This window comes from Protobothrops mucrosquamatus, unplaced genomic scaffold, assembly GCF_001527695.2.
Source record: "Protobothrops mucrosquamatus isolate PMUCROS unplaced genomic scaffold, P.Mucros_1.0 scaffold_68, whole genome shotgun sequence".
Taxonomy (NCBI): domain Eukaryota; kingdom Metazoa; phylum Chordata; class Lepidosauria; order Squamata; family Viperidae; genus Protobothrops; species Protobothrops mucrosquamatus.
The window spans coordinates 234,673-257,826 of record NW_015386144.1 but is presented as its reverse complement, the minus strand read 5'-3'; the positions used below and the strand labels follow the sequence as shown (position 1 = coordinate 257,826).

The 23,154-nt window shown below is 34.2% G+C and overlaps 1 protein-coding gene across 1 annotated transcript in view; it reads right to left on the bottom strand.

The window, feature by feature from the left end:
• Nucleotides 1-4,905: 4,905 nt before the first annotated feature.
• The window catches only part of IMPG2 (interphotoreceptor matrix proteoglycan 2), a 31,762-nt gene continuing 13,513 nt past the window's right edge, over nucleotides 4,906-23,154 (bottom strand). The window contains 14 exon segments of the mRNA XM_029283583.1: nucleotides 4,906-4,989; nucleotides 5,252-5,450; nucleotides 6,193-6,381; nucleotides 6,842-7,052; nucleotides 8,051-8,270; nucleotides 9,429-10,396; nucleotides 11,510-11,798; nucleotides 13,189-13,244; nucleotides 14,855-15,096; nucleotides 15,740-15,757; nucleotides 17,646-17,704; nucleotides 20,002-20,163; nucleotides 21,552-21,634; nucleotides 21,991-22,040. Coding sequence (XP_029139416.1) covers nucleotides 4,906-4,989; nucleotides 5,252-5,450; nucleotides 6,193-6,381; nucleotides 6,842-7,052; nucleotides 8,051-8,270; nucleotides 9,429-10,396; nucleotides 11,510-11,798; nucleotides 13,189-13,244; nucleotides 14,855-15,096; nucleotides 15,740-15,757; nucleotides 17,646-17,704; nucleotides 20,002-20,163; nucleotides 21,552-21,634; nucleotides 21,991-22,040 — 2,830 coding nt within the window.

Genomic DNA, 23,154 nt, shown 5'->3' with positions numbered 1-23,154 from the left:
AGAAGACAGAAATATATATAAAAAGCATACTTACAATACATTAAACATACAGGATTATAGGGATGAACACAAGTACAATACAAATTAAACAATTTAAACCAGTGAGAATTGTGTACAAAGAAAATATAGAGAGAGACACAGGAATGGGTATCTGGCTTATAAAGGAAATAATGTAAATTAGTTAAGGGTAGCTGCACAGGACAGCATTAAATGAATGATAAACAAATAGATAATGTCTATCAAAGTGAAATTCTATGTTGCATACAAACTCATGATGACAGAGTAAGTGCTGCACGATTCTTGCACTAAAAGAAAAAATAATGCAACCCCTCAAATTAAGCCTAAATTTAAAAATGCAAAAAGTGAAAAAATAAAAAATAATAATATGGAATGAGAATCTCAGTTCCAAGTCTCACAAACAAGAAACTGAACAGAATACTGAGAATGAGAAGGCATCATGAACTGGCAAGAAATAGTATTGTTAAAATGAGAACACAAAGCTAATTTCACTCAGATTTAAAAATCATATAAAAACCATACATTCTGCATAGTTAACTAAAACATAGATAATTTAAAATTAAAAAACACAATAGTATTGGAATTGGACTAGACTAAACATACATAAAAAGTGAAGGGAATAGAAAAGAAAACGTAACTTGGAATAACTACAAAACTACACAGAAAAGAAACAATTATATTGAAAATGTGACAACATCATAAACTGTCAAGTAATGAATGTAAACTCCCACATTTGTCTATAATGTCAATAAAGTCACAATGGAAGTAGAAAAGCGTAGAGCTGGATTACAACAGAGGCATCATCACCACTTTGACATTGTGTTTAGCAACTGATTCCTATGTTGCTTGCCTTTTAAATGCTGTGATGTTTCGGTTGTTTTTCTATTGAAAGAAAATTCATGTTCATGTTCCATAACCAACCAAAGGATATTTTCTTTTGTTACCATATTTCAGTACAATGATTCACAACAGGCTTCATTTATCTTGAAACTCTGTCCCAGAATGTGGTTTTATGCCAAACTATACAACATTGAAATAATTTCCAGAACAGTATAACATGGATATTCTTCTGGAAATTATTTCAGTGTTATATAGTTTTAGCATAAAACCACATTCTGGGATAGAGTATCAAGATACATGAATGTTGTGACTCATTGTACTGAAATTTGGTAAAAGAAAAAAGTATTCTTTGGTTGGTTATGGAACATTAATGTCTTAATTCTTGTTCCAAGAAATTCTTGTAAATACAGCTGAAAATATTTTCCACAATGAATATTTAAAATACCAAACATATCACGATGAACTATACAGTTGTATTTTCTTCAAGATAAATGCAGCTTCCATTTCATTTCAGTTTGACTTACTGGATGAATCACTAGCCATCATAAAGGTTTTCATTAATCACTTGATAACTCCATCCTGAAAGGGCAATTCACAAGGCCTTATTTTTAAAGGATATTGCATTTTAATATTCATCATATTTAATAGATATTTTAACTGAATTTGTTTTTAATATGAGAACTAATTCTGAATGAATTAAAAAATAGCCAAAACTTATAGACTAGTTCTAGACCAATATATTAAATTAATCTGAATTATGTTTTAATGAATTTCTATCAAAGATATCAAATAGCTGGCTATTGGCATTTGAAACTACCACTGGAATGATAAGTATACAGGTTCCAGTGCTCACAATATTAGATGTCATGTTTTGATTATTGTCTGAAAGTTATTTATTCATTACCTGGATGGAGGACTAATTCATAAGATTTATTTCTGATAGTTTTCAAATTTGTATTTTAAGGGGGAAACTACTAGTTATAAATAAGCAAACTGAACAGTCTTGCCTATTTAATATTCTATTTAGCCTTGAACACAGGAGTGGTGGTGAAAGCTGGATATTTATTATATGATTTATTTGGGGGTGGTTGCTTGTTATAGGTAAATGGGATAGGAGATAAGGATGGGTTGGCCTGGGACAGAGAGAACCCAGGGGAGGATCACACTGCAGGAGATACATGAGGACTGGAAGCATTATTGGTACACTGATGGGCAGGAATGGATATGATAAGAACCCTGTGGATGGCCTGCCTCAAGGATGCCAGGAGTATTCTTGGAAAGAAATCCCAACATCTTGCCATCAGTATTTACCCTTGGGACCAATTTAATGGATCCTTGGTGGTCCTGGACTCTGGCTGCTGCTTCTGAATGCAAAGTTGGTATGCAGTAAATCTGACCATTATCTTACAATACATGAGTGCTGACCTGGTGTGCATATGATCTGGAGGGTCCTGAGGAAGCTTCACCTTTTGAAATATTCCTACCTTGGTTTTGTGTTTGGTATCAGCAAAGTTCCCAGGGAGAGATGCACAACATACTTTTTCCACCAGCCATCATGGAACAAGCAGATGTAATCACAAAGAGGTAGTCCCTCAAATAATCCAGCCCCATGCCATAAAGAGCTTTAAAGGTTAAAAACAGCACCTTAAATTGGACCAAGAAGTAAACTGGCAATCACTGCCACATGTAAAACAGAGGTGTAATGTGTGCTGTTTTGTGGCACACATGATGGGTCTATGACAATTTGCCATGGCCAACTCACTATGGCCAATTTGCCATGGCCAACTCACTGCAGCCAACCTGTTGTGGTCAACTTGCTGCAAGACAACTCACCACAGCCAATTTGCTGCAGGACAACTCACAGCAAGACAAGTGTTACACTAATATCAAAGAAGTAATGGAATAGAATCATTGAAGAAAGGATGCAAAAGGAGGGACAGAATGAAATGTGAATGGCAAAAAATAAAATATTTTTTAATTTATTTTAAATAATTAAGTAGAATTGTTAAATTGTCCCGCAGCGAGTTGGCCGCAGTGAGTTGACTGTGGCAAGTTGTCCCATTCCACACATAACTGCCTGTACTATCACATCCTGTATCATCTGAAGCTTTGCAATATTCTTCAAGGACAGCTCCATCTAGAGGACATTACAGTAGTCCATGAATTGAATGATCATGAGCGGAGCCTCCTAATTCAGGAATGGGCACAAGCCTGTGCAAAGATCCTCTAGTCATGATGGTCACCTACTCTCTGAGCAGGATTCATGAGCCTAGAAGGACCCCCAAGATGCACATCCAGATTCAAAGATGGCGAAGTCCCAAAATTAGCAGAGCCAAAAACCCAAAGCCATTCAGTCCTGCCAGGATTCAGTTGAAGCTTACTGTTCTCCATCCAGATCCCCACCACGTTGAGGCATCAGGATAAAACATCAACGGCATCACTTAATTCATCAGGGACATATATATAAAAATTGGGTAACACCAATGATGCCTCACCCTATAGTGATGGATGAGCTCACCCAAATGCCTCATGTATTAAAGAGAGAAAACCATACCCTCAGCACCCCATTGAGTAGGGATCAAAGGCAGAATCACCATCACCACCGACTGGTATTGACCCCAGAGAAAGGAAGAGAATCAGCACAATACAGTGCCACCTACCCCAATTTCCAGAGCCTATTCAGAAAAATATCATGATTGATGGTATCAAAGGCCATAGAAGGATCAAGCAGAGCTAGGATGGATGGACAACCACCACCCCATACGTCCCAGAAATCATCTAAAAATGCAATCAAGACCAAATCCTGGGCCTGAGCAACAAAAAATTAGCTACCAATTCTGCCGAACTGGTGCGAACCGGCTGAATCCCACCACTGGGTTGCATTCTAAAAATGTAAAGCATTCTAACATGTACGGGGTTTAATTTAATTTAAGCAAAACTGAATAACAATTGAATGAAAATAATTAAATGCAGGTGATATAGTCACACATTAAGTACTAAATATTTCTTTTTACTTTTAACAATTAGAATTCAAGAGCAATAAAGCACCGAATTCTATAATCAAAGCACTGGAGAGCTGAAGCAGCTCTAGAATCATAACTTAGCCCTGGACTAAAGAAGAATCATATTTAGATGCAAAACACTTGGCTTTCCTTTATTTAAAAATGATAGTTTGTCTTTATTAAATTGTTATTTTTAATTTTATATAACTTGCTATTTTTCAGCCCTTTCCTACAAGCTTTGGACAATTTAATTCTTTAGGTAGCACAGAAACTAGAGTAGAGTAGAGTAGAGTAGAGTAGAGTAGAGTAGAGTAGAGTAGAGTAGAATAGAATAGAATAGAATAGAATAGAATAGAATAGAACCACAGAGTTGGAAGGGACCTTAGAGGTCTTCTAGTCCAACCCTTTGCTCAGGCAGGAAACCCTATACCATTTCAGACAAATGGTCCAGTCTCTTCTTAAAAAACTTCCAGTATTGGAATATTCACAACTTCTGGAGGCAAGTTGTTCCACTGGTTAATTGTTCTGTCAGGAAATTTCTTCTTAGTTCTAGGTTGCTTCTCTCCTTGATTAGTTTCCATCCATTGCTTCTTGTCTTGCCTTCAGGTGCTTTGGAGAATAGCTTGATTCCCTCTTCTTTGTGGCAGTCCCTGAGTTTTTGGAATACTGTTATCATGTCACTCTAGTCCTTCTTTTCATTAAACTGGACATACCCAATTCCAGCAACCATTCTTTTATATGTTTTAGTCTCTAATCCCCTGATCAACTAAATGAAACAAAACCCAGAAGCATAATATAAATTTAAACCATCAAAAGGCCACAGTGAAATTCAACATCAGTACATGCAGTAGAGCAATAGAGAGTATGTACAATATAATATAATGTTTTAGTTGTTAATAAAGTAGCCAACAAACTTCAAGTAGAATAGTACTCATTTCACTATGGAAAGAAATAAAGTTATATTCTTACATGCTTTCTTCTGAGTCAATCATGCTGCATAATAAACAGGTTCAAATAAAGAAAATTATGGGAAAAAATACCTAAGTCACATCTGATGTCGTTTTACAAAGTCTGCAAACTGATGATCCTTGGCATAAAGTTCTATAATCCTTATTCTGTCCTGAATCTCCTGTAAAAGTAGGGGGAAAAATCATAGCAACTATACAATAATCCTAAATAAAGCACTATAGTTCACACTAAGAGTGTTCTGTACCTATTTCAGGATAAAATAACAACATAGAAAATGCTATATGATATCCTTTTAAAATTGTTTCATTAAATGTGAATCTCACATTTTGACCTGAAAATGTGTATTCAGTTAGGATTATTAAATCCTTGGGATGCACAAAGTGAAAAATGAAACAAATATAAGTTGATAAGTAGTTACATACCTCCTTACTTAATTCTCTGTTATCATAAATATGTTTGATCTCTTCACTGCTATATTCAGTGGAAGTCTCATTGCTTGTGGAACTATATGAAGTTAGCTGTGGACATCTCCGATAATAGTGGCTATATCCAGTGGTATCACTTTCATACATTGGGTTGTATTTGACTGCATATTCAATGGATGAAAGACTGTCTCCCTGCCTATAAAGAAAACAAACTGAACAAATGTCAAACAACACTGTTTGTATAATATTTCCCAAAATTGAGTTGACAGTAGCTATTCTTAGGTAGTCAGAAAAAATGAGTGAGGAGAACAGAAATGCATGCTGCTGTCCTTCACCCCAATTTCCGTGTATTGACTGGAAAATCTGAAAACAAAGTATAGCTGAATTTGGATGAGCTACATTCCATTTTTCCATCTCATAAGTAAATTCCTAAGGAAAGCTGTAACTGAATTCATTTGATTGCCGTCTCTATAAACGTGTCCCATCAACACTGAAAGACTGGAGGGTGAGGGACAGGGTTCAGTGCACAGTTTTTAAACATCACCTGAAAGGAGTTATCTATCATTCTGAGCAATAAATAATCAATATCTGTGCTGGAGAAGGTTCTATAAACTAGAACTCCATAACAAAGCAGAAAGAATAAAACACTGTCTCCAGTATTCAAGACGTTCAGCTTTTCCAGTAGTAAATCCATAAAGCTGCTCAACAGTAAGACATAGATTTTCTTCTTCATTTATGAACCCACTATTTATAAACTAACTTATCTTTAGGATTTTATTAATATATAATTTTGTCTAGAGGAACAGTAAGATCCAATTTTTAAAAGGGACTGGTTCAGAAATTTATGCAACGTTTATGCTCTGTCTACTGTGTGTTCGCCTGTCCTCTCTTCAGCACTAGTGAGTGATAATATAAAATAACTTCCAACTGATACTTACACAAAGGAGTCCTCAATTTCACTTTTAGTGTTCTGTTCTCGAAGGGTTCTGGCCAGGAAGAAAGTTACAGTACAGGCTATGAGAAGAAAGACAGCTACTGAAGCTATTGCAATTCCCACAACAAGTGGCTCTGAGACATACTCTTCACAACGCTCTCCTCTATACCACCAGTTTTCACCTACACGGCATCTAGCATTTGTTCATGCCAACAGGACAGTGAAAAAGAAAAACAGTGATGAGTTAGTTATTCTACTGTCACCAGAAATGACAGAATGTCAAATGCTAGTCTTAGCTAATGCAAGATAACAACAGAACAATTGCTCACATGTTATACAATTATACAATCATAACTAAATTATTGAGACTAGTAGTTGAGGCACCAGACTAGAAACCAGGAAACTGTGAGTTCTAGTCCTGCCTTAGGCGTGAAAGCTGGCTGGGTCACTTTGGTTCAGTTATTCTCTCTCAGCTCAAACCCCTTCACAGGGTTATTGTAGTGAAAATAGGAGAAGGAAAGAATATTAGGTTTGTTTGCCACCTTCAGTTATTTATAAAAATAATAAACGTGAAATAAAAATCAGTAAAATTAAAAAATATAATAGCTGTGATTTCATTCATTTGAAAACCAGTTGAACAACTATGCACTTACCTACATATTGCTCCTTGCCCTGGGATTATGTCACATTTGCCATCATTTTGACAAAAATTACGTTGCAGAAGACAAATGCTGTTACATGGCAATCCATTAACGCTTAGATAACCAGGATAACAAACACACTCGGCTTCTCCACTCCATTGGTTTACCAAACACTCCGAAAACTCATTGCATGCCTGGAACTTGCAAGGGTCAGCCTGGACTCCTGAAAATGATGGGGGGGTGGAAATGAATGCATTGGGAATAGCAGAAGAGTATACAACTTTCCCTATAGGTGTAGATTTTTTAATATAAAAATAAATATTTCATTCATATATTTATATTCCTCTATTCTATTTTGGGACAAATAACTTTATCCAAAGTGAAAATGAGATTAAAAAATTAAATTATAATTTTAAAACTAAAAATCAATCTTTAATATATAGTTATTAGCTCAAGGGAACTGACACATTAAAAACTTGTTGGGAACATGAGAACAAACTGTGGGTGAGGCAAGTATGCAAGTTAGCCAGCATTCTCCTAAGAAGCTCATCAGATACACCCAAGAGGTCTACAAACCAGGCCTCTTTTGTCATTGTAGCTCCTATGCACCAAGTATATAGAAGTAGACTCTCCTGTGCTTTGATGTAACACCCAATAATCAAAGCTTCATTGCTACAGTACATTTGTTCTGTATATCAAGCCATTATTTATTCTTGCTAAATGGAACAGTATAAAATTTGCACAACAGCAGTTATATATAGTGCTGATCTTACTTTGTATCGTGAGAAGTCTGAGGTCCCAAAAATTGATATAGAATGATAAGAGCTGTGGTGATGCAGTGGTTCGAGTGCAGTACTGCAAGCTACTTCTGCTGACTGCCAGCTGCCAGCAGTTTAGCAGTTCAAGTCTCACCAGCTCAAGGTTGACTCAACCTTCCATCCTTCCAAGGTTGGTAAAATGAGGACGCAGATTGTTGGGACCAATATGCTGACTCTGTAAACCGCTTAGAGAGGGCTGTAAAGCACTGTGAAGCGGTATATAAGTTTAAGTGCTATTGCTATTGCTATAATTGGATACAATGGAGTGAGATGGAAAGGATTTTGATAGCATTCAGTTATCTGAATCTGTTGTATTATTCTTGCAATCTTAAAGTGTGTTTGGTAAAAATATTCTGCCTCAGTGAAAATAACCTAATGGAACAAGCAAAAGTTCTTTTAATACCTGATTCAACATCAAGTGAGTACTTATCAATAGCCAGATTCATAGTTTGATAGGCCGTGTTGCAAAAATCTTCCAGAATCATGTACACAGAATTAGTGACATTGCGAGGCACAGGTCGTGCAAATTTCATTCGGCTGTTAACCACAATACTACCATTCCTGAAGTTCAGAATTTCCAGATTCTGGAAGCCAGTTAGGTTTGATTGCAAATAAGGAACCAGCTATAATGCAGGAAAAACAATATATAAAGGAAATATAATGAAATATATCTACAAATATAAATGACATATAAATATAATGCATATATATACCCATTCATTCTGCATTAACCCATTGCCTTAAACTATAAAGGGGTTCATTGGGTTCATTAATATGATGCATGAGCTTAGCTTATATTGATTGTATATTATAAATTATGTTATGATTTAGTATCATGTGTGAAACAGGCTGCTCAACAAATGGGTTGCTCAACAAATCAGCAAACATTGGCTTAAAACAGCGTGAGGATTGATCCATGAGCTGTATGTGATAATGTATATTCCTGGTTAAATATCCATTTAAAATAATAGCATCAATAAATGTGCCACAGGTGGAAAAAGCTATTTAACTTTATAATTGTGTGTATTAATTAATTTTTACTAGTGGCAGATGTAGTGACAAATAAAAAGTACTTTTCCATTGTGTCTAAATAAGACAGATCAGGATATTCTAGGATAGGGAAGTGATCAATTCAGCATTTTAAAGGACCTCAAAGGGAACAAAATATCATAATTTTTAGGACAGTTAAATTCCTTTGCATGGGCAAAAAAGTAAAGTTAAACCATATAAGGCCAAAATATACATTAAACTGATAAGAAATAGATATGCTATGCTATGCATGTTTATAAATACCATAACCATCCCACCCTAGTATTTGCTTCTACAGAGAGATAAAACAATTTTTGCTGAATAAAATTTCCCTTTACCTGCTAACCCTTTTTACTCATTGTTACTATGCAATGGACATAATGGACAATGTATGTTGATAGTAAACAATAAAGCACATTTCAAAGCTTGAGTTAACCAATTCAACAATTAAAATAAGAATATGTCTGTAACAATTTCAGTTAATGTTAGTTCATTGAATATCTATAAACAAGCAATATTAAGTTGGATATGAAGAAAGTAAATCTGATTGTTTGTATTTTTTTTACTTTATAATTCTTTGTCTGTGAATTGTCTGTGAACAGGTTAAAGTGCAAATTAGCCATTGCATACCATTAAGTTAAATGTTACTGTCTTATGAACAGCCCAACAAAAACAGGATCAAGTATGCCCCTCTAACGGTCACACATGCTAAAACAATAGCCACTGGCAAAAATAATATTTTTTTTTCTTACCAGTTCTAGAAATCTTTGCTCCAGGGCTTTATATTCAGGGGAATTTTTGTTAAACAAATCTTCTGAAAAAATCATGTTAGTAACTCGAAGGCTAAAGAATACAACTAAAGCACGTGCAGGGATAGTTACATTGTTGAGATTTTCAGGAGTAATTCCAGATATTTCAACCATTTCAGTAGAATGGACACGGGTTGGTAGTTCTACATGACTGTCGGTCATAATTCCTTCTTCCTGGTTCATTTCATGGGAATAATAAGTTGTGACTTCATAGGTTTGCCCTGTAACTTCCAGTTCTTTTGTGACCAGGTCTTTTTCAAGTTCAGGCAACTGGATCACTGGGCTGTCCACAGTAGAATATGGTGATAAAATTATTTCCGGCTTTTCTGATCCTTTTATTATAATGGCTGTATGTGACTGAGTTTTTGATGACTGTTCTGTTAATACTAGGTCAGAGATTTCTGTTGCTTCAGAAATGATTTCATCCTCCTCAGTAGAATGCTCTAATTTTATTGTGCTGTACATTTCAGTAGTTGTCACAACTCTTTCATCTGAGGTGATTTCTGTGTCAATAGTTGATTGGGAAATGGTTGTATCTAGCATATCCTGAATTGTATCATCCTTTGGAGAAACTAGTGTAAAATATGTTTCATTATATTCATGCATACCAGATCCTTCAGTTTTCAACCAAGTCTCTACGTTAGCTTGTGGCTGTTGTCCTGAACCAGAACCATAATAATCAACAGTATCCTTTTCTTTATTTATAGAAGATTGCTGAGTTTCTTCTTTTATAACACTTATAGGTAATTCTTTCTCAGTGCTAGGCTCTATTGCTAAAACAGAAGCTGATGGTGATGTAAGACTGAGAGGAATTGCAGAATCACTTGTAGGTAGAATTTCCTTTGGCACAATATGAGGGAGAACAGTTGAAGGCACAAGCAAACCTTCCAACTCTTTCTCTTTTTCAAATCCTAGAAAAAAATCAGTGCATAGTTAAGAATGCATTTTGTGAATGCACCTTATTGGATTTTGCTTCTTAAGAGACCCAAGGATATTAATTGCTGCTCAGCAAATACTGAAGTTTCTTTAGGTCATACTCACTCTTGTATCAATGACAGAAAAATATATAATTCTTCTCTTTATTCAAAATATTTAGGATAGTTGTATTAATACCAAATCAAAGTAAATGGAATAAAACTATACAAGGAGTTTTAAAGCATATATCCCTTTCATTTAAAAATGCTCCTAATTTATTTTTTATTATAAAATATACATATATCTCAATTAATTCTAAAAGCAGCAATCAGTAACAAGACATTGCCATAATATAGAGTGGGGGACATTAAAAAAGCAATTGAAACTGTAACAATAAAAAAGCAAAAACAAAATTTATATGTCAAAGGAATGGCAAGTCTGTTGACCAAGGTAATTTTTATTTAGCTAGAAACAATTAGTAACCTATGCAAATCAATTAAAATTGCTATAATATGTCTTGTAAATCCTAACAACTGCAATTTGCACCAATTATGTTCACAAGCTTCAGTAGGGATTCCCCTTTCCCCAAGACAGACCTATGGAATACGTTACACTAATCTACTTGTAGAAATTTAGAACATGAATGACTGTGGAAGGTTGTTATTCTGAGCAGTTTTATACATCTAAATAAATAAATGTCAGGATTTAGTGGTGGATTTCCTAACATCAGAGTTTCTATTATGTTCTGAGAAATCAAGATTAAAGCAAAGGGATTTATGCAATTATTAAGAAGATATATTATATTATAATATATTATATCTTTGAGAGAGATGGTCAGTTAAAATATGAAATATAATATATTTCTTCACAGGGCTGCAGTTATAAATATGACTCCTCTGTCAATGCAATTAAAATATTTTCCATCATAGTGCCAACATATGACAATATCTGTCTGATTGTGAAAAGCTGTAATTTCAATTCATTCTTGAGGACCTATTTTGAAGTAGCCAATCAAGAACTTTGGCAAAAATACTCTGTCCATAAACATGTCTGAAAAAATATACTATCCTAAGTCTTATAATTTATACAAACAAGTCAAATTAACTTACCAATGTCTAATAAAGACAAATTAGAATGACTTTCCAAGTCTATATGAGAATCAGTTCCAAAGAACAGTGGTGTTCCAGGATGTATTTTTTGCTTTTCATCCATAAAAAGCAAATCTTCTGGGGAAATGGTGATATCAGTTTTTGAATTGGTTTTATCCACTCCATCTGGTTTTATCCACTCATTATTGTCAGTATCAAAGATTAAATCTGGTCCTGGCAAGTCAAATTGCAAGTTGTTGCTTGGAGTTGACTTATTGGCTGAAGGCCACTCAGATACTATGGCATGATCCTAAAATATAGACCCATAATGGTTATAAACAGTGATGATAATAATAAATTACCTTATAGTTCACTCCCACATCACATTAGTTGTACAACTTACAACAAATCTATGAGCAAATGAGAACTCTAAATATATCATAGGTTGTGACTGGTTAAATATGTCATCAGAGGCATCTGCAGGGATAGTGGTGGAGGGGGGGGCAAATGACAAAAGTAGTATCATATTAAAGTGGCAGTCTTACAAGGTAGACCAGACTAAGAAACCAGTGCCATGTAAATCAGGACTTCTTTTATTGTAAGAGCAAATAGTAACATAATTTTGCAAGTAGGTATGTGCTTTTCTATCCCTTACTTTATCTTTCTGTGGTCTAGGGAAGGCCTTGTCTGAGAGGTTAGCTTTTCTAACTTTGCTACACTATTTTCAGCTTAGCTTTTAACACCTTCCTGCATCTTGTATTACTTTCAGGAGAAACTACAAGTTGAATGCATCAAATTAAAAAAGAAAAGAAAGAAACAAAACACCCCTAAACCCTCTCAGAGAATATTTTTGTACTTAAATGCAATGTTAAGAGAGACTAATCTGGACTAAAAGGCTTCTTTATGCATAATTGTGTTAAGATATTACTAGATTCTTATTCCCATAAAGCAGACAAAAGACCTGCTTTTTTGTTAATTTAAATCCTTCTCACATGTTCAGCGATTAGCCCATCAATAATAACTATTTTTTATTCAAAATGCAAGAAATAAGTAATATAATGTAGGAGAACCTAGAGAAAATGTGCACAATTATATTTCAAAATACCATACCCACAAAGACTGAGGACAATTATTTTCAATAGAAATATTTGGACCATTTACCTACAACTGTCAAGAATTACAGTTCATTCTTTATTTAAATGCAGAGACATACCGATATTATTCAAAGATTTTCAAATCATCACAAAAATATAATATTTGGGGCATATTTTAGACTCTTTCATTCATATGTGTGTGTGTGTGTGTGTGTGTGTGTACATATATATATACACACATATACATTTAAAAGACTGTTCTGAAAAAATAAAATATTTTACAAAATCTTTTGCCAGTAAAACAGCAAATTCCGTAATCTTTATACTGAATTTGTGTCAAATAAAGAAAAAGAATTGAACCTAAAATCTACCATAAATAATTAAACCTGAAGATTAAAAGAGCACGAGAATATTTGGAATATTGTTGACTTTTATCTTATATTGAGTAAATGTACATAATACCAAGAACTTCTAGAACAATTTTTTTACAAATTCTTAAGATATGAAATTTGTAAATTATGTGAATTGTAATCCAATAGTCTATTGAGCATCCAATTGGGAAACATTGTGCTGGAACAACATGGCAATAAAGGAAAATCAACTTACATCATCAATGGGTTTAGCAGTAATCCATGATGGGATTTCAGTCACCACTTCCTTTACTAAGAAGAAAATATTAAAAAGCAGTTATGAAATATGTTGATGTTTAAATTGTTTGCGGTTCTATTTTCTAATCCTCATTAAGGGAGCATATGCAATTTAACACTGCCAGTAAGAATTTATAGAGTCGGATCTAGAACAGATATACATATGGTAATTCAGTGCTTCAAAGAACACAAAGGGGGGTATTGGGTATATTATATCTATGATCAGAGTAAATAGAGCCATTAAAAATTGAATACACACTTTTTTTGTGTGCATGTTCTCTAGAATTTCACATGTTCTTCTTAGCGCCTATAGAATATAAGAATTATACTTATACAGCATTTCTTAAGCACACACATAAAGAACAAACTCAAAGAGGTAACAAATGCTGGCAGAATAAACTGGAACAGAAAGAATAAGTTTAACAATCAATATAAAAAGAATAATAAAAGTTAATACAACATTGTTTGTATGGATCTTTTTATGGTGTTTTCAAAGTTGGTCTACTGCAGGGGTGTCAAACTGCTGGCCTGTGGACCGGACACATCACGATGAAACTGCGCCCACCCCATTGCCAATAATGGGGGAAAAGTTCCGATAAGTCGCGCGACGTCATATGATGTCACGAGTTTGACATGTCTAGTCTACTGGTTAAGGCACCAGATTAGAAAGCAGGAGACCATGAGTTCAAACCCTGTCTTAGCCAGAAAAGCCAGCTGGGTGGCTTTGGGCCAGTCTGACTGCCCAACAATAAGACTCTCCGATTTCTAATCTGGTGTCTTAATTACTAGACCAAACAAACCACTAGATACAAACAATGCTGTATCTACTTTTCTTATCTTCTCTTAGCCCAAACCACCTCACAGAGTTGTTGTTGTTGTGGGGAAAATAGGAGAAGGAAGGTGTGGTAGATGTATTTGCCACTTGAGTTATTTGTAAAAATAATAAAGGTGGGATACAAATAAATAAAATAATAATAGTCTGTTGGTTGTGTCTGAGATGTTATTGATGTATAGCGATCCTTTTCATACCTTGTGTTGCTTGTGCTGTAATGGGTTGAATAGTCAGGCACTTTTTGATAAATAAATGAAAGCAGGAGAAATACTAAGAAAGTAGTGGTTGATAAGATCATCAAAATAAAGAGAAATTTTAAGAACGCCAGGCAAGTGATATATGAAAATGGTAGTTGCAAGTAAAGATATAGTGTTGATATGAAGTTGTTTTAGCCATGTTTCCCTTTCTTTTTTATCTCATGGTTTTTTATATTTTGCTTACTTTTTCTCCTTTTCTGTTTTTTGCTTGATGTTGCATACCTAAAAGGCAAAATAGTGCAACCCAGGATTTTTTTAAAGTTATAAATCCTGAATTAACTCCTTTAAATCTTTCTTCTTTTATAGTCTTACAGTGGAGGTTCAAATATCACTGTTGGGTTTCATCTAAATCCATGAACCCTATAACACAGAAGCAATGGCAAGAACCAGATAGCCATCCATTAAAATAAAATATACTTTTAGAAAGAGAAATGAGGTTTTTTAATAGTGTAATCTATTAAATTCTTAATGTTTTTGGTTTTTTGCCTATTTTAAGAGTGAAATCATTTGAGTGAACTGAAACAATATTTATATACCATTAATAAGCTGAAGAGAACCAGGATCCAAGGACAATGAAGTATTTTCAAATAGAATGTTCTTATGGAGGATCTCAGCAATATAATGTCTGAAGTCACTATCTGTATAAATAACTGTGGAGTTGTCTTCAATTTCTGAAAAGGAGTTCTGTTCCACTTTGTTTGGCTGAAGGTTAATCCAATCCCAGATAATATTGCTCATATCTTCCCTGTCAAAAACCACAGCACACAGGACTTTTACCCTGTTAAAGGGAGAATTAGAAAGAAGTATATTGTCATTTAAACCCTATGTTAGCAGTTACAACTTATGTTTTGTTTACAAGTCATGTAATATATTTCTTTGCATCCTTTCTGATAATGACTAAATTTTTGTAATTTAAGCTTCAATTTAGATACTATTCTTATTGTCTAGGGACAGCAATTACATCAATTATATTGCTTGATATAAAGTGTTTTTTAGCCAAGATTCACACATGCACAGATTAGTTTTATATTAACTGTAATTTTCCTGAAAATAACCCTTTCTAAATTGCAATTAGATTCAGAAGAAAGTCCAATTGATACAATTATTAATGGGTTATTTCAATGTATTCAGTAATATAAACCCTTCTAGTGCCAGGATTTTTGTTAATTTTCCAACAAGTATTAGAAACATATTTTAAAGAACTATTTACAAATCCTTGGTTGATTAGTTGAATTCTATCTATCTCACAACATCTACCAAAACTCTGAATTTATTATAGAATGCTAAAATTTATTTAAACAACTTTTTGCCAATTCAAGTTGGTTCTAGATATAGGAAATTTTCCTAGAAATGGACCATATCTGATTAAAAGAAAACAAGTAACTATCATTATGAAAAAAGTATTTAGAAATTTTCTTTACCTGTTATCCTGAGTTGACCTAAATGTTAAGGTAAGATAGAGAATACCTGTTATAAATTAGAAATATTGCTCCCCAAATAAAATTTATAAATCAAATCTTCCCATAAAGCAAGAGAAACTGAGATTTAATTAATGGTGTGTATATTGCTTAGAATTTGAAGTTTAGTGTATTAGTCTAAATTTAAAGCAGTTCTTTTGAGTTGGAAACGGTGCTTTATATTCAATATTGACTGTTTCAATCATTTTGGAAGTAAAGATTGAAACAGCTCATTTCAGACACAAAACAGCAGCTTTGAATTTGAAACAACTCATTCAAACTCAAAAATCAGAGTGTTTTAAATTCAAAATGGTTTGAACGAAGCCTATTGCATACCCTTTTAATAATGATTCTGATTTCATGCTTACTGAAGGTTTGAAAAAAATGTACTGTAAGTACTATTTTATTCAGTGAACTTTTAAAAACTTTAATGAATAAGGCCCAATCATGCTTTCTTTGCTCTATGATAAGCTTAGATAGGTTTGAGTTTAGGAGTCCCTTAGTTTTTTTGTTTGTTTGTTTGTTTTTGTCCTGTTCAGCTCTGACTTGGCTGTTCCCATGAAGTTGGCTCACTTCAAGGTTGATTTGGCTTCTAGAAGACAGGGATCTATGCTGGCTCTTCAAAAATAAATCAGACCTAAAGTATAAGTTGCTTGTTTTTCTACTGCTTTGATCTTGCTCACTGTGGCTTCCAACTCTGGCCATTAGTAAGTTATTCATCCATGCTTGTTATAATCTAACTATTCTAGGGATGAAATATAGACATAGCTAATTTTCATCCTTTCAGCCAGTTTCACAATCCCTATAAAAATAAATCTGTTGGACTTGAGCTTTCCTTTTATCAAAACCAATTCCATTTCTACAAGGAGTAGTAGGATGTAGATAGAGATTTAGGGTCTCCTCCTAGCTTTCATTCTGTCTGGTCTTTATCTAGGAGGCTTCTAGTCTCAGGATCTTGCAACAAATTCTTGTTCTCTGACTTTCCTCCTAATATAATATAGCCAGCTAGGTTCTAGTTTTGCATATTCTGTATTTTCATAAATAAATCTTCTTTCTTTTCAAATTATAACCTTGCTTGATTAATCCTGACCCAGATTATATTCCTGCTCTTAGGAATGTTTATGCACAGGAATCTACAGATATGGTTTCAAGCTTCCTCTGGATTAAGCAAGCACAACCAACCCATGCACATAAGGCTTTTATATTGCAACCAGTGATGATTGCTTAGAGCTTTTGTTAAAACATTTGATTGTAAAAATTATTGCCTTGCTATCCTTTCAATTTGGTAGCTAGCAGAACATTTTTAACAGAACAAAAGAAACCGTACATTTAGAGCAGGATGGCTTTCTCCCATACAATTTTCATATTTTTACAATATATTTTATAATATATTTCAATAGGCATACATTATGGGACCAAATTATGCATCTAATTGTTTTGTGGTCTGTATAATTATTTGAAAATATGTGTAAGAAACCAATACTTAAATAAAACAAATGAACACTGCCCAACAAATAAAGTAGCATTTAGGAGAGCAAACTAAACCAATTTTGCTTCTTTGATATATTTTTATTTCATTATTGGTAATCATAGCTATATGACTAATACAAGTATACAAGTGTATACTGTCTATCAACAATGGAGCAAAGATACTGCTGTTATATAATGGTCATACCACATTTTAAGGTTACATCAACTATATTGTATTCATTAACTGTAATGTTCTCAGTATGTTTTTCCAACAAAAAGAGAGAAGATAGGAGAAGGAAGTTTTGATTCAGCAAGGAGGTAAAATATGAATTTTCATATGGACGTTGTTAGCAATATTATTGTAAGATACTTAATTTTCATTGCTTATAAAATTTCATACCTGAATTCAGTTACATGGATATTCTTGTATCCAGGCAGTCCTTCATATGCATTCTGAATCTACATGAAAGATAGAGATATAGATCCTCAAACTCTTTTATTTTCAGAACTCACTGTCTAATTCTCTCTCTCTCTTTCTCTCTGTGTGTGTATGTAATAATAATTCAGTTTACTCAATTGTTATGCAGTTTCCAGTTGTATTCCATCTAGTAATTGCTTTGCCATTTTTTTTCCTCGATCAAACTCCTGAGGGAATGGAATTTATCCACTCAACATGGAAATGTAGCATGAAGTGTAGTTATGAAAACACCATAAACACTGGTATGACATAATTAGTAGAACATTAATTTTAGCAATAGAAAATCCAAATCTCGAAGCTGTCAACATACCAAGAAGCTAAAATAAGATGTATGGAGGAGGAACTGGATAAAAAAAATAATGTGGATAATTTTGGATTCCTTGCAATGAGAAGCATCATAGAAATATAATCAATTATTATCTTGAAATGGTCTTGGTAACATAATTATAAAGTCACATAATTTGTCCCCCATGTGTACACTATTTGCAAATTTTTGAGAAGTTCTATCAGAGCATTGATTTGGAGACTGGCCATTTCTATTTACTAAATATTCCTCAGCAAATATCTATTTCTTTTTTTTCTTCCAAAGGTGACAAATCCAATCTTTTTCATTTATTAAAATTCTCTAACTTTCATTAATTTCTTGTATGATTCATTTAAAATTTATATTTTTTAAGCTGAAAAGTACTATTTCCTTCTTGTCTAAATCACTTGTTTAACTACCATGTGGTTATTCTTACTCTGAATTCAGCACTCATTATGAAGGAATTATGTAATCCACATCCCACATCAAGAATGTTTCGTAGGCAGAAAAACAATTTGACTATCTCAATATTCCTTCTTTCCCAATAAAAAATCTCTGATGTACATATACTCTAGCCATAATCAAAACATTATGCAGTAGAGTAAGATTGTCTAAGCACTGTGAGACCATGGCAAAAGATGAAGGAGGAAAACTGTAGCCACGTTGACTATCTGATCAAGCATTTGTATTATGGCATGGCTACTTGGCTGCACAGCTAGAAAAATGATGCTGTCTAGCTTAATCGAGCCCTATAACAGTTACAGTGATTTTCTGTGACTACACTATAGATATTTTTCTCCATATGACATGCTGTCAGAATACTAAATATGTATATGCATGAGCTTGTAAAAATATTGTAACCATTATTTCACAGATCACTCAACCCATGTTCTATTAAGTTGAACAATGGCATATATAAATCAATCCAGATTAAAAAGTATATCTGACATTCAGATTCAGGCCTGGTATAAAAATCTGTTTATACCATTTTTTCTAAAGAAGAAAAGTAAGATCTAAAACCAGTGCCTTCCCCTTTAGCAGATTATAATATAAATAGTTGCAGCATTATAACCAAGGCCAAAAAATATGAGGAGTCAAGGACTGTTTATAGTTACAGCAAGAGTAACACATAGAGCTAGAAGGGGGGGAATCTCTCTTCTCAAATAACTAAGCATGTGTGACCATTATTAATACAAGTCTGGTTTAGGAAAGCTGGAAAAGCTGGATAAAACATACAGTTAATGTTTCTCTTTTTACTTTTTTAAACATCAAAATATGATAAACTCAACTGGTTATCCTGCATTTCTCTGTTGGCATTTAGCATGTTTATTCTGGATAGGAATAAAAGAAGGAATCCTTAATTTCCAAGGCATCTTTCACAGAGCACTTGAAGTAGATATTATGAAGCTTGAGCAGCAACAATGAGTGCTAATTGACTAATATTCTTAAATATGTTGGGCTGCCATTCTCACTATTCAACTATTAGCTTACTTCAACTGAGTTACCATTTTTTGATTAAGACCTGGAAAAGAGATTGCTTAGACAATCTCTATTTACTCTTGCATATTATGAGATAACAAATGTCCTGCTCTAATCCCAATTAGATAATGATTTCCAATGTTTGTCTTAGCAAGGCCCAATACCTTAATCCTCACTAATATATAACCTTTTCTTGCTATTGACTAAAACTAAGCAATTCTGGGGATAATTGGAAGAGAGAGGTTGAAAGGCTATAAAACATGCCCACCAAATGCAACTCATGCCCAAGGATTGCCTACCTCACCACAATCCAAACTAATTGTTGTCTTCTGAGGAGGATGAATCTCTGACACTGTAAGTATAGGAACCATTATAATAAATGTTTATTAACATTAAGAATCCTGGCTTCTTTTCTAATGTTCATCTTTTCTGATCTCCAACCCGCAAGAGCAACTCTTAAAGTGTATAGCAAAAATGTATAGGTAGTATAATTACTTCAAAAATAAATTGTTGAGAGAGTTGTTGATATTCTTCAGTGGAGGGGTCGCTTAGCTCATTGACGTATTTCTCTTCAGGAAGAAGAATACTGAACACAACCAACTGCTCATGAGCAGGCTTCATTAGTTTTGTATAATCTCTCGTTATCTCATTACTGACCTGGCAAAGCACATAAGCAAAAGAACAATTTGATTTAATGAATTCTAGTCATAAACAACCTCCCCAGACTATATTTCTATACCCAGAGCCCCTTTGCATCATGTTCCTGAGTCAGATAGGGACTGGGCTTTTTGCTGAAAACAAAAGAAAAAAACTTGGAACTGTTTGTACCATGATCCTAGATAAGACTGGTTCTAGGCTTCACACTGCAGAAAGAAAGAAAGAAAGAAAGAAAGAAAGAAAGAAAGAAAGAAAGAAAGAAAGAAAGAAAGAAAGAAAGAAAGAAAGAAAGAAAGAAAGAAAGAAAGAAAGAAAGATGCAAAGAGGCTTTTTAGTACACAGCAGTTCTGAGACTATTTTTTGCTCTCTCTTTTTTTTGCTTTGAAGGCCAGGCTCAGCTTTTCCCTGCAGTAGTGGGAGCAAGAAAATTGGGAAAGTCAACTGCAGCAGGAGAGTGCAGGTCAGTAGAGGACTTGGGATGCAAGGTGCAGCTTCCTATAATGTGACAAGCAGAGCTGCACATTTCTGGAGCTGCTTGCCACCCTACAAGGCAGGGTGAAGGGTGGCCAAAGAGCAGGGATTGGGGGAAGAAAAGTAGGTGGGTGGGAATTGGAGGCAGTCCCTTACCTTACTCAGACTTGGGGCTGGGAGGAACCAAGCCTAATATGGCTTGGATTGGGGGGGGTACTCACTTAATGGCCAATATTTCATGTTTAACAACAGCAACAAAGACTGCTGAGATTGCTGCCACTAAGTGATGCAGTAAAATGACATTTTTTTTTTAAAAAAAGTGCATTTTTATCTATGGAAATTCCAGTCCAAATTGTGGTCATAAGTCGAGGATTACCTGGAGTAGAGAAAACTGTTGTGGAAGGAACTGGCTGGGGATAAAGGTAGACTGCAAAGTTGTGTGAGCATATAGGTTCACAATAGGAGAGGGAGAAGAATATCAATTGGTGACTTCTATGGAGGAAGGGATGTCTCAGAGAGATGAAACTTCACCCAAGAACCAAAACAGGGAGGAGGGAAACAGCTGGTTATGGATATAGCTGAAATCATGGAAGTAGATAGTGATCAGAGAAGAGAACTATGTTTTGTTTTCATTAATGGGCTTATTCTATACCATTGTATATAGAGTTGGATTTTCAATTATTAAATGCAGTAGAAATAAAATAAATTCATTTTAAACAAAACTTGATGAATTCTGAATTTTAAAAAATGTTGAATTACTAGGCAGAGATTTTCAATATTGTTCTAATCTTGGTTAGCCTTTGAAGTAAAAAATAATAAAGGATTTTTTAAAACTTGGATGAAGTTATTACTGCTCCAATAACTATCAGGCAACACCTATAAAAATTAAAGCAATCTTATAAAGCACTTAAGCTTACTTCATGATCTTCTCTTTTTTCAGTTCTCTCCAAATGACTTTCAGTTGAGACCACATCAGGAGGAGGAATAGTGGCAACTATATCTAAAGAAAATAATAAGTGTCACCTTATTTTTAAATTAACTATTTTGTTAAATAAAGAACAATCCAAGCATGAAAAGATTAAGATCAAGTCAAAACAAAATAAGTCTGATTAAAGTTTTAGTTACATTTAACAATGACCCATTGAAAATTGGAATCTAAGTTATTGCAGCAAAATAAATATTGACTTGGCCTATCACAGGTGCAGCATTTCTCTGCACAGAAAATGTCATTCCTTTTTATAGCTAGGGACCCCAACCACTTCTATGTACTCTGTCCCCATACAAAACCTTAATCATCTTGCTCCATCTTTTTCACTAATTCACAAATCAGGCAATGGACAAATTAACAGAACAGACCTCTCAAAGTGGTAGTATCACCAACTGGAGAAGGAGTTGACATCCTAAAACTGAAAAATAAGAAAAAAAAAGAAGAAGTGTGTCTATGTGTGAGCGAGAAGGAAATAGATTAAATATTTTCTTTCAAAAATAACAGTCCTTATTCCCATGGATCTTTCAGAAAAGAGAGGTAAGTGGATAAATAATCTAATGCTATTTGTAGAATGCTTTTACAACAAATCATGAGTGTATGTGTGCTTGTGTGTGTCACAATTTTTACTGTGATAATCTCACTATTAATGAGGAAAACCTTATCATGTGGAGATCATTAAATCCAGAAAATTATCAATTCTATTTTCATTACAATCAGAAGTAACTTTTTATATTTTCTGTCTCAAATCTAGCAAAGATGATGCTTGATATTTTCTGGATATGCCTCGCTTTTTCTTTATTGTAAGTTTATATACATGGTGTTTTAAAAACATATTAATCCATCCCCAAGTCCTTAATATAACATTTCTATGGTGATTTGTACCTAGTTTAAAATGTACATCATTTTCCAATAATAAGAATAACAAAATTGAAAAGAAAGGACTGAAAATAATAAAATACAAAGAAGTGCAAACAAAAGTAGAATATCAGTGGCAAAAAAGAAAAGAAGAAAAGAAAAGAAAAGATAGTATTAATAATTATAGGAGCCTTGAGTGCAATCCCAAAACATCTGAGCATCACTTAAAACTTAAAGCAAAAACCAAAGCCAGTATTTCATTTCATTTCATTTCATTTCATTTTATTCAATTTGTATCCCGCCCTTCTCCCGAAGGACTCAGGGCACTCACAACATTTTTTAAAACAGAAACAAACCCACAATCCCCGCCGAATAAAACCAATTAAAACCCAAATATTTTAAGTTGTGACATTTAAAATTTTCTAAAAATAAACCCGATTTAAAATCCACCCTAGGCCAGGCCCGCTTGCTGGAAAAACCATGTCTTGAGGGCGCGGCGGAAAGTCAGGAGATCCGGAATCACCCGGATCTGGGGGGGTAGTTCGTTCCAGAGGGCGGGGGCACCCACAGAGAAGGCCCTCCCCCTGGGGGTCGCCAGCCGACACTGCTTGGCCGACGGCACCCTGAGGAGACCCACTCTGTGAGCGCGTACCGGTCTATGGGAGGGAATCTGCGGC